At 51.2% G+C, this 16,794-nt stretch overlaps 1 protein-coding gene across 2 annotated transcripts in view; it reads left to right on the forward strand.

The window, feature by feature from the left end:
• The window catches only part of CPAMD8 (C3 and PZP like alpha-2-macroglobulin domain containing 8), a 117,985-nt gene that overhangs the window by 11,809 nt on the left and 89,382 nt on the right, over positions 1–16,794 (forward strand). For both annotated transcript variants that reach the window (XM_032268715.1, XM_032268713.1), the window contains exons 6-10: positions 1,205–1,222; positions 4,421–4,475; positions 8,062–8,175; positions 9,991–10,075; positions 12,451–12,559. In XM_032268715.1, coding sequence (XP_032124606.1) covers positions 1,205–1,222; positions 4,421–4,475; positions 8,062–8,175; positions 9,991–10,075; positions 12,451–12,559 — 381 coding nt within the window. The remainder of the gene's footprint in view (positions 1–1,204; positions 1,223–4,420; positions 4,476–8,061; positions 8,176–9,990; positions 10,076–12,450; positions 12,560–16,794) is intronic.

Consider the following 16,794-nt stretch of genomic DNA (forward strand, 5'->3'; position numbering starts at 1 on the left):
CTGTAATCCCAGCACTTTGGGAGGCTGAGGTGGGTGGATCACGAGATTAGGAGATCGAGACCATCCTGGCCTTGGTGAAACCCCATCTCTACTAAAATACAAAAAATTAGCTGGGCGTGGTGGTGCACGCCTGTAGTCCCAGCTACTTAGGAGGCTGAGGCAGAGAAATTGCTTGAACCTGGGAGACTGAGGTTGCAGTGAGCCAATATGTCACTGTATTGCAGCCTGGTGAAAGAGCAAGACTGTGTCTCAAAAAAAAAAAAAAAAAGAGAAGACGACAATAATTTTGACATTGACACAATAATAATATCTAATGTAAAATCCATGTTGTTCCAATAGTAACCTTTACGGCATGTTTGCTGGGCCAGGATCTGATCCTGGGTCATTTGTTGCATTTAATCATCATGTCTCTTGGTCTCCTTTAATTTGAATTAGTTCCTCACTGCCTTTCTGGGTCTTTTGTGACATTGACATTTTTGGCAAGTCCAGGAAGTTGTTTTGCAGAACATCCCTTGGTAAGATGGCCTTCTGGTTCCCGGTGACCAGGTTCAGGTTGTGAATCTTGGGAAGGATCCACAGAATCGATACTGGATCCTCCCCAGTGCCTTGTATCGGGAGGCACCTGGCATGTGTCGGTCCCATTGCTGGGGACACTACCAGGGTCCAGTGGTTCAAGTAGCACTTGCCTGGTTTCCCTTTTTGAGGGTCCCTCTTTAAGGATCCTACTTGGGGTTAGGATTCAATGGATGTAACTTAGGGGACACTTTTTTTTTTTTTTTTTTGAGACAGAGTCTTGTTTCGTCGCCATGCGCCAGGCTGGAGTGCAGTGGCACGATCTCAGCTCACTGCAACCTCCATCTCCCGGTTTCAAGCAATTCTCCTGCCTCAGGCTCCCAACTAGCTGAGACTACAGGCATGCACCACCACACCCAGCTGATTTTTATATTTTCATAGAGATGGGGTTTCACTATGTTGGCTAGGATGGTCTCGATCTCTTGACCTTGTGATCCGCCCACTTCGGCCTCCCAAAATGCTGGGATTACAGGCGTGAGCCACTGTGCCTGGCCAGGGGGACACTTTTTAACCCGTAACAGCAAATGCCTGTCCTGGGGACTGAGGCCATGCGTGAATGATGCATGAGCACGTTGGGAGGATTTGGGGTTTGCTGGAAGATTTGCTCACTGTGTCTGTGTCTTCATTACAGCTGGAAGCCTACATCCTGGTGAGTGGCCTCTGCCCCTGCTCGGCTTAGACTCGGGGCCCGGGTAGCCCATCTTCCGCAAGATCTGGTCTGTCTTCACCCAATGTCTGCCTTCTGGGCTGAGCCACTGTGCCTTACAAGGCTGGCACCGGCCTCTTCTATCCTGGTCCCAGAGTCCACCCTGGGATGGGCTGAGTGTGTGTCTGTCCATTTCCTTTTTTTTTTTTTTTTGAGAGATAGAGCCTCACTTTGTCATGCAGGTTGGAGTGCAGTGGTACTGATCTAGGCGCACTCACTCTCGACAACCTCCACCTCCTGGGTTCAGGAGATTCTCTTGCCTCAGCCTCCCAAGTAGCTGGGACTACAGGTGCGTGCCACCACTCCCAGCTAATTTTTTTTGTATTTTTAGTAGAGACGGGGTTTCACCATGTTGGCCAGGATGGTCTCAATCTCTTGCCCTCATGATCGTGATCCGCCCACCTTGGCCTCCCAAAGTGCTGGGATTACAGGTGTGAGCCACCGCACCTGGATGTAATTTTTTTTTTTTTTTTTTTTTTTTTTAGTAGAAATGGTGGTTTCACCAAGTTAGCCAGGCTGGTTTCAAACTCCTGACCTCAGGTGATCCTCCTGCCTCAGCCTCCCAAAGTGCCGGGATTACAGGCATGAGCCACCGTGCCTGGTCACGTCTATTTCTAGGTTTGCACACAGCTCCCTAAATGAGGAGGTAAGCGTATTCTGCCTTCCAAATCCTCTTCTCTATCCAGAGCTTTTTAACTTAAAAAAAAAAAAGAGAGAGAGAAAGGAAGAAAGAGAAAGAAAAAAAAAAAAGAAAGAAAAAATGAAGGAGAGGAAGAATGAGGAAGAGGAAGAGGGAGAGAGAACAGGGGTGTTGCTTTATTGCCCGGGCTAGAATGCAGTCTAAAAATGGGTATGCCTGTAATTGTGTTTAATAATAGAGACATGGAAAAAAAATGAGGGAAGAAAATAACTAACAAGCAGCCAACCAATATTGCATTTAAACCTGTAAATAGGTGTGATGTGGTACTGATGAGTGTATATTTTGTATATTTAAAGTGGAAAGTTCTATAAATGTTAATTAAGCTTACTTGTTCCGGATCTGAGCTCAAGTCCTGGATATCGACGTTAACTTTCTGTCTCATTGATCTGTCTGATATTGATGTTGAAGTCTCCCACGATTATTGTGTGGGAGTCTAAGTCTCCTTATAAGTCTTATGTATCTGGGTATTCCTGTGTTGGGTGCATATATATTTAGGATCTTTAGCTCTTCTTGTTACATTGATCCTTTTATCATTATGTAATATCCTTCTTTGCTTCTTTTGATCTTTGTTGCTTTAAAGTCTATTTTATCCTCAAAAATTGCAACTCCTGCTTTCTATTTATTTATTTTTGCTCTCCATTTGGTTGGTAAATTTTTCTCCATCCCTTTGTTTTGAGTCTTTGTGTATCCTTGCATGTGAGATGGGTCTGGATGTAGCATACCAATGGGTCTTGGCTTTTTTTGCCTGTGTCTTTGGATTGGGGGATTTAGTCGATTTAAATCTAGAATTAATAATAATATATGTGAGCTTGATACTGCCGTTTAATGTTAGCTGGCTGTTTTGCCCATTAGTTGATGTAAATTCTAGGTTATGTTGATGCTCTTTACTTTTTGGTATTTTTTAGAAAGGCTGATACTGGTTGTTCCTTTCTATTTGTAGTGGTTCTTTCAGAAGCTCTTGTAAAGCAGGCCTGGTGGTGATGAAATCTCTGAGTGCTTGCTTGTTCACAAAAGATTTTATTTTTCCTTTGCTTATGAAGCTTAGTTTGGCTGGATGTAAAATTCTGGGTTGAAAGTTATTCTTTAAGGATGTTGAATATTGGCCCCCACTCTCTTCTGTCTTGCAGGGTTTCTGCTGAGAGATCTGCTGTGAGTCTGATGGGCTTCCCTTTATGGGTAACCTGACCTTTCTCTCTGGCTGCCCTCAGTATTTTCTCTTTCATTTCAACCCTGGTGAATCTGGCGATTATGTGCCTTGAGGTTGGTCTTCTTGAGGAATATCTTTGTGGTGTTCTCTGTATTACCTGGAGTTGAATATTGTCCTGCCTTGCTAGGTTGGGAAAGTTTTCCTGAATAATGTCCTGAAGCATATTTTCCAGCTTGGATTGATTCTCTTGGTCACATTCAGGTACACCTATCACGCGTAGATTAGGTCTTTTCACATAGTCCCATATTTCTTGGAGACTTTGCTCGTTCCTTTTTATCCTTTTTTCTCTAATCTTGTCTTTTTGTTTTATTTCATTAAGTTGGTCTTCGACCTCTGATATCTTTTCTTCTACTTGATCAATTCAGCTGTTAAAACTTGTGCATAGTTCGCGACGTTCTCGTGTTGTTTTTCAGCTCCATTAATTCACTTATATTCCTCTCTAAATTGTGTGTTATTGTTAACATTTCATCAAACCTTTTTACAAAGTTCTTAGTTTCTTTGCATTGGGTTAGAACAAGTTCTTTTAACTCACAGAAGTTTCTTATCATCCGCCTTTTGAAGCCTGCTTCTGTTAATGGAACACAGTCTTTCTCTATCAGGCCTTGTTCCGTTGCTGATGAGGAGCTGTGATCCCCTGTAGAGGGAGAGGCGTTCTGAGTTTGGGTATTCTCAGCCTTTTTAGGCTGTTTTCTTCCCTTCTTTATAGATTTATCCATTTGTGGTCTTTATAATTACCGTCTTTTTAGTTGGGTTTCTGAGTGGACGTCCAACTTGTTGATTCCCGGCGCTAGAATCTGAGCAACCCACTGCTCCGGCCAAAACAGCGGCTTTAAGATTGATGGTTCTCTTCCGACTCTGCACTGAGAACCGCCGCTCCAAGGCAGCAGCGAAACCGCCTCGTTGGCCATAAGAGTCGCACTGGCGACCCGTGGGGCTCCTCCGCTGGGAATCGCCTGGTGCATGAGCAGCAAAAATTGATCTGAAAGTGTGGTGTCTTCTCGTTCTCTGCGTTTTCAGTGGCAGCTGCAATCCCGAGCTGCTAGTGATCAGCCAGCTTGGATCTCTCCCATCCAGAGCTTTTTAACTTTTTGCCCTGGGGTGAATGATGAATCTCGGGACCTTCCCTGCGTGGTTGACCTGCCCAAGAGAGAGGACTGGGAAGATCCTGACGTTGGGCACACGCTGGGCTACCCTGAGTTCACTCTGTGTGTCTGTCCCCCTCCACCGCCAACAGGACCCCCGAGGCTCTCGGATGATGGAGTGGAGACATTTGAAGCCGTTCTGCTGCGGTGAGTTTCTTCCTCTGCGGCTTGGGGGGCTGCAGAGGTGATAAGCCTTCCAGGAAAACAGAATGTGCCCTGTCCGGGCCCCCTCCCCAACGTACCCCCGCTGCTGCCTCAGCTGGAGGGGACCAAGGAGGAGCGGAGGGCAGGTACCCACCTGGGAGGTGACCACACTGCGGGTTTGGGTCTGGGAGCCTCAGCCCGGCCCACAGCACTTTCCCTGTGGATCTGAACCTTCCGCCCACGTTTCTCTGTGCCCAGGACTCAGGCAGGGCTCCTGCCCAGAACTCAAGACCTTTCTGGAATACTGGGGCACATGCTCCCACCTTCTTTTATTTATTTATTTTTTTGAGACAGAGTCTTGCTCTGTCACCCAGGCTGGAGTGCAGTGGCTCTGTCTCGGCTCACTGCAGCCTCCACCTCCCAGGTTCCCGATTCTCCTGCCTCAGCCTCCCAAGTAGCTGGGATTACAGGTGAATGGCACCCACGCCCCGCTAATTTTTGTTTTTTCAGTAGAGACAGGGTTTCACCATATTGGCCAGGCTGGTCTCAAACTCTTGACCTCAGGTGATCCACCTGCCTCGGCCTCCCAAAGTGCTGGGATGACAGGCCTGAGTCACCATGCCCGGCCTCAGCCTCTTTTCTTTTGTCCCATCTTCTCCCTCTGCCTTCTTTACTCCCTCTCGTTCACTTCATTGCTCTGTCTGTATCAGCAGATATTTGTTGGGCACCACACAGATACTGCCACGGGGTGAGCTTTCAACACAATGGGGAAAGCAAACATGAACTGAGCAGGCAGGATAATGTCAATTGTGATGGGTGCTAGAGAGGAGAAGTGAGGGCAAACAGGGCTCTATTCCAGCCCGGGGTGGCAGAGGCAATCCTGGAAGGCTGCCTGGAGGAGGATCCTTTTCAGCAACAAAGAAGGAACAGGGGACAGCCAGGCCAAGCGAGGGGGCAAGAAGCATGTTCCAGGCAGGGACTCAACATATGGGAAGGGCTGTGCATGTCCAGGGGAGTGACATTGGAGAGGAAGGACAAGACAGAGATGTTGAATGCCGAGAGCAGGGGAGACGTTGGCAAGAGCAGAACTCAAGACCTTTCTGGAAAAGTTTAAAACACTTTCTTTTTTAAACAGACAAGTTCTCTCTCATTCTGTCACCTAGGCTGGAGTGCAGTGGCATGATCATAGCTCATTGCAGCTTCCACCTCTCGGGTTCAAGTGATCCTCCCACCTCAGCCTCCCAAGTAGTTGGTACCCCAGGCGTGTGCCACCAGGTGCAGCTGCTTTTTAAAATTGTTGATAGAAATGGGGTCTCAAGATGCTGCCTAGGCTGACTTGAGCTTTAGAGCACAGAGGGAGGGGAGAGATCAACCTCCTGTTTAAAAAAAACCCTTTGGGGCCCGGTGCGGTGGCTCACACCTGTAATGCCAGCACTTTGGGAGGTTGAGGCAGGCAGATCACCCGAGGTCAGGAGTTCGAGACCATCCTGGCCAACATGGGGAAACCCCGCCTCTACTAAACATACAAAATAGCCGGGCATGGTGGCGGGCGCCTATTGCCCCAGCCACTCAGGAGGCTAAGGCACAAGAATAGCTTGAACCTGGGAGGTGGAGGTTGCAGTGAGCTGAGATTGCATCATTGCACTCCAGCCTGGATGAAAGCTCTGTCTCAAAAAAATAAAAAAACCCTTAGGCTGGGTGCGGTGGCTCACGCCTGTGATCCCAGCGCTTTGGGAGGATGAGGCGGGTGGATCATCTAAGGTCTGGGGTTCGAGGCCAGCCTGGCTAACATGGTGAAACCCCGTTTCTACTAAATATCCAAAGAATTAGCCGGGCGTGGCACGTGCTTGTAGTCCCAGCTACTCAGGAGGCTGAGGCAGGAGGATCACGTGAACCTGGGAGGCAGAGGTTGCAGTGAGCCGAGGTCACACCACTGAACTGCAGCCTGGGCCACAGAGCGAGACTCTGTCTCAAATAAATAAATAAATAAATAAAATAAATAAAAAACCCCCTTTGGGTTGCGTGTAGACCCGCAGTTCTCAACCAGGGTGACGTGCCCCTCTCTCGGGCAGGGTGACTGACCGTGCCCCTCTCTCGGGCAGGGTGACTGACCGTGCCCCTCTCTCGGACAGGGTGACTGACTGTGCCCCTCTCTCGGGCAGGGTGACTGACTGTGCCCCTCTCTCAGGGAGCATTTGGCAGACTTGGCCACAGCCCTTACCAAGCACGTGCTCAAGACACCCATGCCCAATGTCCTCCAGCTGTCAAAGGCATACTTTGAATAGCCATTTTAGCCGTCACGTCTTCCGACTCCAATGTGATCGTGCCTCCCTCCCTGTCCCCTCCCTCTGTGACCCTCCTGTACGATCACTGGGGATGGGGGAGCATGTCACATTCATGAGTGGAAGATCTGCCTGGGGTCAGTGTGCCCTTTCCAACCTCTCCATGGCTCCTGGCAGAAACCGAGCTGTGGACGGGCTCAGAGGCACAGGTGCAAAGCACGTGACACCTCCCGTGTCAGCGGCTGATGGTGCTTCTGGGGGGACGCTTGGGGAGAGTGCTCTGTTCTAAGGTGTGTGTGTGCCCGAGCTCAGTTAGCTGTTCTCATGGAGGGGTTGGGGCCGGCGGGAGATTCTGCCCCCAGGGGACATTGGCAATGTCTGGGGACATTTTGACTTGTCATGACTTTTGTGGGGGACAAGGGGGGCAGCTGGCATCTGGTGAGTGGAGGCCAGGGATGATGCTCAGACGCCTCAGTGCACAGGACACCCCCATATCGCAATGAAGGATCTGGCCCCAAATGTCAGGAGTGCCCAGGTTGAGAAACCCTGCCCTGGCTGGAGACCCTGTCTCTCTTGTCTGTCTGTCTGTCTTTCTCTCTCTCCTCTCTTTCTCTCCTCTCTCTCTCCTCTCTGTTTTCTTTCTGTCTCTCTTCTGTCTCTTTCTGTCTCTCCTCTCTCTCTCTCTCCTCTGTCTCTCTCTGTCTCTGTCTATCTGGGATTTCTACCCAGGGGTGTTTTTGCCCCCTCGGGGCGATATCAGCAATGTCTGGAGACTTTTTCAGGTTGTCACATTGTGGCGGGCATTGGTCCTACTGGCATCTGGTGGCTGGAAGCCAGGGATGCTGCTCAGAGCCCTCTGGGGCACAGGACGCCTCCACCCCAGAGAGCCTCCGAGCCCCAGGTGTCAGTAATATGCAGGCTGGGAATGGCTCGGGTGGGGGATGGAATGGATGAGCCAGGCTGGCTCATTTTCCCACGTTTGTCCAGCTCACTGCCTGCCCCTGGCCCTGGCTGCAGAGCTGTCCCAGGAACCCCAGGTCCAGTCTCTCCCTGGACCCATTTGCAGCCTGCTGGGGTCTCAGACCTGCTCGGCTGGCCTGATTCTGTGGGGTCCTGATCTGCACAGACCCTGCCAGCCTCTCCGTGGCCTCCAGTTCTCCTGGGGCGATGCCCAGGGAAGGAGGAGGAGCCGGGTCCTGGCTCCCTCTTCCCGTAGGTCACTTTGTGATGCTGGAGCTGGGCCCGAGCCCATGGCTGTCTCTGCACATGCCCTTGCCCAGGCACGAAGGGGTTCTCTCTTCACACAGGCATCACCAACGTGAGCTTCCCCCTGTCCGACCAGCCCGTGTTGGGAGAATGGTGGATTTTTGTCGAAATGCAAGGCCACACGTACAACAGGCCTTTTGAAGTTCAGAAGTATGGTAAGTTGGAGAATTTCAGGGTGTTGGAATTTCAGATCTGAGAGGAATCTTAGAAACTGGTGAGGAAGGCCGGGCTTGGTGGCTCACACCTGTAATCCCAGCACTTTGGGAGGCCCAGGTGGGCGGATCACTTGAAGTCAGGAGTTCGAGACCAGCCTGGCCAACATGGCGAAAACTTTGTCTATTAAAAGTGCAAAAATTAGCTGGGTGTGGTGGCGGGCATCTGTAGTCTCAGCTATTCGGGAAACTGAGGCAGGAGAATCACTTGAACCCAAGAGGTGGAGGTTGCAGTGAGCCGAGATCACACCACTGCACTCCAGCCTGGGCGACAGGTCGAGACTCCGTCTAAAAAAAAAAAAAGAAGAGAAAGAAACTGGTGAAGAGGTGGAAGATGACATGAGTCCCCGTTTACTGAGGGCTCGTGATGGCTGGGCATAGTTTCAGGGGGTGGTCCCACACCCTTGCTTTTTTTTTTTTTGAGACAGGGTTTCACGCCCATCACCCAGGCTGGGGTGCAGTGGTGCGATCTTGGCTCACTGCAGCCTCAACTTCCCAAGCTTGAGTGATCCTCCCTCCTCAGCCTCCTGAGCTGCTGGGACTACAGGTGTGAGCCATCACTCCCGGTTGATTTTTGTGTTTTTAGTAGAGACAGGGTTGCCCAGGCTGGTCTCCCAACTCCTGGCCTCAAGCGATCCTTCCCAAAGTGTACTCTTGCCTTTTATAGAAAAAAAGTTTTGTAGGCCAGGCATGGTGGTGGCTCACACCTGTAATCCCACCACTTTGGGAGGCTGAGGCTGGAGGATCACTTGAGGCCAGGAGTTTGAGACCAGCCTGGACAACAAAGTCCCCGTCTGTACAAAACTTTAAAACAAAAAATTATCTGGACGTGGTGGCCCATGTCTGTAGTCCCCGATACTGGGAAGCTGAGGCAGGAGGATTGTCTGAGCCCAGGAGATCAAGGCCGCAGTGAGCCGTGATTGCAGCACGGCACTCCAGCTGGGGTGACAAAGTGAGACCCTGTCTCAAAAAAAAAAAAAAAAAAAAAGTAGGTGGCCAGGCACGCCAGCTAACATCCATAATCCCAGCTCTTTGGAAGAACGAGGTGGGTGGATCACTAGAGGTCAGGAGTTTGAGACCAGGGGTTGGCCAACATGGTGAAACCCTATCTCTGCTAAAAATACAAACATTAGCCAGGCGCGGTGGCGTGAGCCTGTAGCCCCAGCTACTTGGGAGGCTGAGGCTGGAGGATTGCTTGAACCAGGCAGAGGAGGTTGCAGTGAATCGAGATCGTGCGACACTCTGTCTCAAAAAAAAGAAAAGAAAAAATATTCTTAGGTTCCTACAAGGGCTCTCCCAAGACCCGATTCTTTCTGGTTTTCCGGCGGCTCCAGGGCATCACGCCCGCCCCTGGTGACAAGATGGCTTGACCCTCCCAGGGCTGAGTCCAGAAGCGATGGAGAAATCGGCTCTCTGCTGATTGTGGGCTCCCAGGGTCACAGGGGCTGGGTGGCACCTGTAGGCCTGGTGTCCACCCTGGGATAGGCTGGAATCCACCACACTCTAAGCTCATGGTCTAAAAGTGACAGGAGAAGGTCCCTTGAGGAAAATGGGGTCCTGGTCCTCCAAAGATGGGAATAGATGCAGCCTGCAGAATCCCTAAGGCTGCTGAGCAGAGTGGCATGGATGGGTACAGCATCACCCTCGGCGGTGGCCGGGTGCTGTGGTCCGCAGACACCTTGCACAGGAGGCCAGGGCTCCTGAGGTCACCTTAGGGACAGAAGCCAGCCCCTCCTCCTCTCTGCTTTCTCTCTTCAGTGTTGCCCAAGTTTGAGCTACTGATTGACCCTCCCCGGTATATCCGAGACCTGGATGTCTGTGAGACAGGCACCGTGCAGGCCAGGTGAGAAACAGGGACACACGGGGGGCCTTTCCCCCTCCCCCACCATCACACTGCTCCCTCAAGGTCGTTCCCCTCCACTGTTGCCTCCCTCCCTCCCACATGGGTGTACCCCTCTCTTCCTGGGTCCCTCCCCTGTGCGTGTCCCGTCTGTGGGTGTGCCCCTCCCCCTAGAGCATCTCCCTCCCCCAGGTCCCTCCCCTGTGGGCGCCCCCCCCCCCAGGGTGTGCCCCTTCCCCTAGAGCATCTCCCTCCCCCAGGCCCCTCCCCTGTGGGCGCCCCCCTCCCTGGGGTGTACCCCTTCCCCTAGAACATCTCCTTCTCCCCTGGGCCTCTCCTCTGCCTGCCCTTCCGTTTCCCCCTACCAACCCGGCTTCCCCTCCTCCTACACACAGTCACTCCTCCCGTGGCCTCCCTGCCCCCCCAAAGGTGCCCTGTGCCTGCTCCCGCCCTCCCTCGTAGCGGGTGTCTCCCTGCCCCATGAGCCTGTTTCACTCCACCCACTGCCCGTCTTTGTTCCCATGCTGGGTGTGGTGGCTCACGCTTGTAGTCCCAGCAACTCAGGAGGCTGAGGAGGGGGGATCACTTGAACTTGGGAAGTCGAGGCTGCAGTGAGCCGAGATCACACCACTGCACTCCAGCCTGGGTGATGGGCGTGAAACCCTGTCTCAAAAAAAAAAAAAAAAAAGCCAGAATGTAGGACTGTCCTCTCAAACTGTGCCCACGTCCCCATGAGCACACCCCTGTCTCTCCAAAGCCTGCCCCTCCCAATATGCATTCTTCCTCAATCCTGCCCCTTCCCACGAAGATCTTCCCTCCCCAAGGAATGCCCTACACAAATTAGGCCTCCCCCAAGGCTGCCCACCTCCCCTGCAGGCCCCCCTGGCATCAAACAGCACTCCTAGCCAGCGTACTGACCCAAGAGGGGTGGACCTTTTTTTTTTTTTTTTTTCAGATGGGGTCTTGCTCTGTCACCCAGGCTGGAGTGCAGTGACACGATCTCGGCTCACTGCAACCTCCGCCTCCCGGGCTCAATCGATTCTCCTGCCTCAGCCTCCCAGGTAGCTGGGACTACAGGTTCCCACCACCGTTCCTGACTAATTATTGTATTTTTAGTAGAGAAGGGGTTTCATCATGTTGGCCAGGCTGGTCTCGAACTCTTGATCTCAAGTGATCCGCCCACCTTGGCCTCCCAAAGTGCTGGGATTACAGGTGGGAGCCACCTCGCCCGGCTGAGAGGGATTTTCTGAAGGGCTGCCCACCTAATGACTGGGTTGTTGGCCAAGCCCATACCAGGGTCCACCCCAGGGCATCAAGAGGCGTTGATGTGGGGGCGCCAGGGAGAGAGCCTCAGAGGCTCCCATTCCTGTGTCCAGCTCTCGCCTGCCCCCTGGCTGTGAAGGAGGTTCTCTGGCCTGCATGTCCTCCAGCTGTGTGGGGTTTCAAATCCAGGGCTGGGCACATGCCCGTTTTATAGTCTAGGAAATATTGAAGTGCCTGGCATTATTCTTTTTTTGCTCTTCTCTCTCTCTCTCTCTCTCTCTCTTATTTTTTTGAGGCAGAGTCTCACTCTGCTGCCCAGGCTGGAGTGCAGTGGCATGATCTCTGCTCAGCGCAACCTCCGCCTCTCGGGTTAAAACGATTCTCGAGCCTCAGCCTCCTGAGTAGCTGGGATTACAGGTGTGGGCCACCACACATAGCTAATTTTTGTATTTTTAGTAATACCGGCTTTCACCATGTTGGCCAGGCTGGTCTCAAACTCCTGACCTCGTGATCTGCCGACCTTGGCCTCCCAAAGTGCTGGGATTACCGGCATGAGCCATTGTGCCCAGCCTGCAGTCTCTCATTTTGCCCCTGTTCCCCATGCCTGGCATTCCCTCTGCATCAGAAGTGACAAACAGACATTTAAGTTTCACCATCACCCCTCAGAGGGCAGTTCGATTCCCATTCTCTGTCTGAGTGAGGAAACTGAGGCTCAGAGAAGTCCGGTCCCTGATTCAAGGTTGAGCTTAATAGGGTGCTTAGGCTCAGGTGCCTCTCGGGCCCACAGTCGCTCATGCCTCTGCACTACTCTGCTCCAGAGGTGGCACCAACCTAGCCTGCTCAGTTTCAGAGTTCCTCTCTGACCCTCGGTCTCTTTTTCTGTCCATCTCAAGGCGTGGTGCAGAGGATCGCAGGGCCTTGGTATCTTCTGTCCCGACTCCAGGCTGCAGAGAGGGCTGTCAGGACAGGATGCAGGGTGGGGAGGGAGCTGCAGCAGTCACTGTACTAGTGGCCGCACTGTGCCAACCTGGCCTTTCTGAGGCTGGGCCCTCCCTGCCACCCAGTCTGGAATCTCCTGGCTGTGAAATTGACTATGCCTAACCGTTTTGCTCCAGATATACCTTTGGGAAACCTGTGGCTGGTGCCGTAATGATCAACATGACCGTTAATGGTGTGGGATACTACGGCCATGAGGTGGGACGCCCGGTCCTCAGAACGACCAAGGTGAGAAACAGGGACCCCTCCAGCCCCTGACCCAACCCCCAGCTTCACTGCCGCAATCACACATCTGATTCAACTTTCTTTTATCATTATTAGTTTATTGACTGCCTTAAAAAATATTTTAAGGCCGGGCGCCATGGCTCACACCTTAATCCCAACACTTTGGAAGGCTGAGGCGAGTGGATCACGAGGTCAGGAGTTCAAAACCAGCCTGGCCAAGATGATGAAACCTTGTCTCTACTAAAATACAAAAATTAGTCGGGGGTGGTGGTGCATGCCTGTAATCCCTGCTACTTGGGAGAATGAGGCAGAGAATCGTTTTAACCTGGGAGGCGGAGGTTGTAGTGAGTCAAGATCTCGCCACTGCACTCCAGCCTGGGTGAAGAAGCAAGACTCCGTCATATATATATATATTTTTTAATAGAGGCAGGGTCTCACTATGTTGCCCAGGCTGGTCTTGAACCCCTAGGCTCAAGTGAGCCTCCCGCCTTGGCCCCCGAAAGTGCCAGGATTACAGGTGTGAGCCACTGCTCTGTTTTACTCTCTAAAACAGTTATTTGGCAGGGATTTTTCTGGTGATAAAATTCCTGCAGGCTGAGTGAAGAGACTTTAGAAAATATAAAAAGAAAGAAAATAAACATAACGTGTTCTCCAGTAGGTGGACACGAACACTATTGATATTTTGATGTGTTTCCTTGCAGATTACTGTATATACAGTTTTGAAAAAAGAAAACAAATTTGGCTGGGCGTGGTGGCTCACACCTGTAATCCCAGCACTTTGGGAGGCCGAGGTGGGCGGATCACTTGAGGCCATGAGTTCGAGACCAGCCTGCCCAACATGACGAAACCCTGTTTCTACTAAAAATACAAAAATTAGCGGGGCATGGTGGTGCATGCCTGTAATCCCAGCCAAGGCTGAGGCTGGAGAATCGCTTGAACCTGGGCGGCAGAGGTTGCAGTGAGCCGAGACTGTCACTGCACTCCAGCCTGGGTGACAGAGCGAGACTCCCTCTCAAAAACAAAACAAAACAAAAACCTAAACTAGTTTTATTGTCTGGAGTCCCAGCTATTCATAGTTGGAAGGCAGAGGCAGGAAGATCTCTTGAGATCAGGAGTTCGAGCTCGAGGCCAGCCTGGACAACATAGTGAGATCCCATCTCTAACATAAAATAAAAACATAAACAATTTTATTGCGGTATCATTCACATAGGATACAATCCACCCATGCAGAGTATACAGTGGTTTTCATATAGTTGCAGAGTTGTGCAACCATGGCTGTTATCCAGTTTTAGGATCATTCCACCCTCCTTCCCCAAATCCTTCCTGTCCTTTTGCAAAGAACCCTCATCTCCCTCCTCCAGTCCCTGGCAATTACTGATCTGTTTTCCGTCTCTGTGGATTTGCCTGTTCTGGACATTCCTGTCAGTGAATCATACACTGTGTGTCCTTCTGTGTCTGGCTCCTTTGCTCAGCATCATGTTTTTGATGTTCATCTGCATCATAGCGTGGTCGGCACTTCATTCCCTTTTGATGGCCGTGTCATATTCCCTGGTACAGACGGACCACAATGTGCTTATCCCTCCATCCAGTGGTGGACGTTTGGGTTGCTTCTGCTTTTTGGCTGCTATGTCTCATGATACTGTAAACGTCCCTGTGCAAGTTTTTCTGTGGACCTACCTTTTTGTTTCTCTTGGGTTCATTCCGAGGAGCGGAATTGCTAGGTCAGAGGGTAGCACTGTGTGTAACCGCCAGTTGGTCGATGTGGCTTCACTGTTTTACATTCCCACGTTTAAAGTTTTGTAACTTTTTTCGGTCTTTCAACATAATGTTACTTTGTGAGTGGGGTACAGTACAACAGACACTCACCTTTCTGGAGACTCCCATCCCTCCTTAGGTGTCCTGGACATTAACCCTTTCAGCACCAGCTCCTCTCCACCTCCCACCCAAAGCTCCTTCTCAGTCCGTTTCCCACCTGGGACACATCTGCTCCAATGGGTGCCCCTCTCTTATCTCTGAGATCTATTAAATCAAATTTAATTAATTAATTTAATGAGATGGAATCTTGCTCCATCTCCCAGGCTGGAGTGCAGTGGCGTGATCTTGGCTCACTGCAGCCTCCACCTCCTGGGTTCAGGCAGTTCTCCTGCCTCAGCCTCCCCAGTAGCTAACAGGCATGTGCCAGGATGCCGGGTTAATTTTTGTATTTTTAGTAGAGACAGGGTTTCATCACGTTGGCCAGGCTCATCTTGAACTCTTGACCTCAAGTGATCCGCCCCCACCTCAGCCTCCCAAAGTGCTGGGATTACTGGCGTGTGCCACCGCGTCTGGCCTCTCTCTCAGCTCTCTGAGGCTTCTCTTTCATGGATTGGACACCATAACGCGCCCCCCCATTCCTGACACTGGCACCTTGGGGAATCCCAGCCGTTCTCCCGGGAGGCTACTGGCTGATGGCCTTTGTCTTAGTTCTCTCATTTACGGAGTAATTTACTCCATACCTCTTTCTGAATAAGGATTATTTGCCAAGTCCCAGGCTGGGGTCCTGAGATAGGAATTGAATGAGGGAGCTCTGGTGCCTGTTCAGGGCAGGGCTGAATGGGCTCAGATGTCCCCTCTGTTGCCTGGGCTGTGGGAGATTGTGTCAGTATGGGAATCTCTTTCCTCTTTTTTTTTTTTTTCTGAGACAGAGTCTTGCTCTGTCACCTAGGCTGGAATGCAGTGGCACAATTTTGGCTCACAGCAACCTCTGCCTCCTGGGTTGAAGCGATTCTCATGCCTCAGCCTCCTGAGTAGCTGGGATTACAGGTGCCTGCCACCACGCCCAGCTAATTTTTTTTTTGAGACAGTGTTTTGCTCTTGTTGCCCAGGCTGGAGTGCAGTGGCTTGATTTGGCTCACTGCAACCTCTGCCTCCTGGGTTCAAGCTATTCTCCTGCCTCAGCCTCCCGAGTAGCTGGGATTACAGGCACCTGCCACCATGCCCGGCTTTTTTTTTTTTTTTTTTTTTTGGAGACTGAGTCTTGCTCTGTAGCCCAGGCTAGAGTGGTGCAGTGTCTCGACCTTGGCTCACTGCAACCCCTGCCTCCCGGGTCCTGGTTCAAGCAATTCTCCTACCTTAGCCTCCTGAGTAGCTGGGATTACAGGCACTTGCCACCACGCCCAGCTAATTTTTGTATTGCTAATAGAGACGGGGTTTCACCACGTTGGCCAGGCTGGTCTTGAACACCTGACCTCATGATCTGCCCGCCTCGGCCTCCCAAAGTGCTGGGATTACAGGCGTGAGCCACTGTGCCCGGCCCGAAGAAGGAAGGCAATTTTTTATATTTTTAGTAGAGACAGGTTTTGCCATATTGGCCAGGCTGGTCTCGAACTCCTGATCTCAAGTGGTCCCCCTGCCACAGCCTCCCAAAATGCTGGGATTACAGGCGTGAGCCACCACGCCTGGCCTCTGTCCTCTTCCGCTCAATGGAGCTAATGTCCATCTTCCCTGGGATGTTGTGCAGATCCGGTGAGGGACCCTCTGCATGGTACCATGGCATAGACTGGGTATCCCACCAAGTGTCCCCAGACCCTCTCAGCAGCCAAAGAGTCTTGCACCTCAGGTGTGTGTTTCAGGGACATCCCCTGAGGACACTCCAACCCCAAGTGAGCACACGCTGCGGTATTTTCTCCCTCCTTGTGGGAAACAGATGCTCAGTGCCGCAAAGAAAAATCATCACTGAGACGAAGGATCTCTCACCAAGCAATTTTTACTTCCTGCACGGCAGGAAGGGTACCCTTACTAGCCATCTTGCCTCAAGAGGACAACGAACAAAGGAAAGCAAACCTATTTATTTCTTATGCATTTGGGGTTGTCCTTATTGCTATGTCTGATCTCTGTTGGTTGGAGCCAGATCTTACAATCTAAACTAAAACCTGATTGGCTAATGACTTACTGCTGTGTCTGATCTGTTGGTTGGAGCTAGAGCTTACAATCTAAACTAAAACCCGATTGGCTAACGACTTACTGCCGTGTGTGATCTCTGTTGATTGGAGCCAGACCTTACAAATTAAACTAAAACCCGATTGGCTAATGACTTACTGCTGTGTCTGATCTGTTGGTTGGAGCCAGATCTTACAATCTAAACTAAAACCCGATTGGCTAACGACTTACTGCTGTGTCTGATCTGTTGGTTGGAGACAGACCTTACAATCAAAACTAAAACCCGATTGGCTAACGACTTACTGCCGTGTCTGATCTCT

Source organism: Sapajus apella, unplaced genomic scaffold (genome assembly GCF_009761245.1).
Source record: "Sapajus apella isolate SASKATOON/1434 unplaced genomic scaffold, GSC_monkey_1.0 scaffold185, whole genome shotgun sequence".
NCBI classification, from domain to species: Eukaryota; Metazoa; Chordata; class Mammalia; order Primates; family Cebidae; genus Sapajus; species Sapajus apella.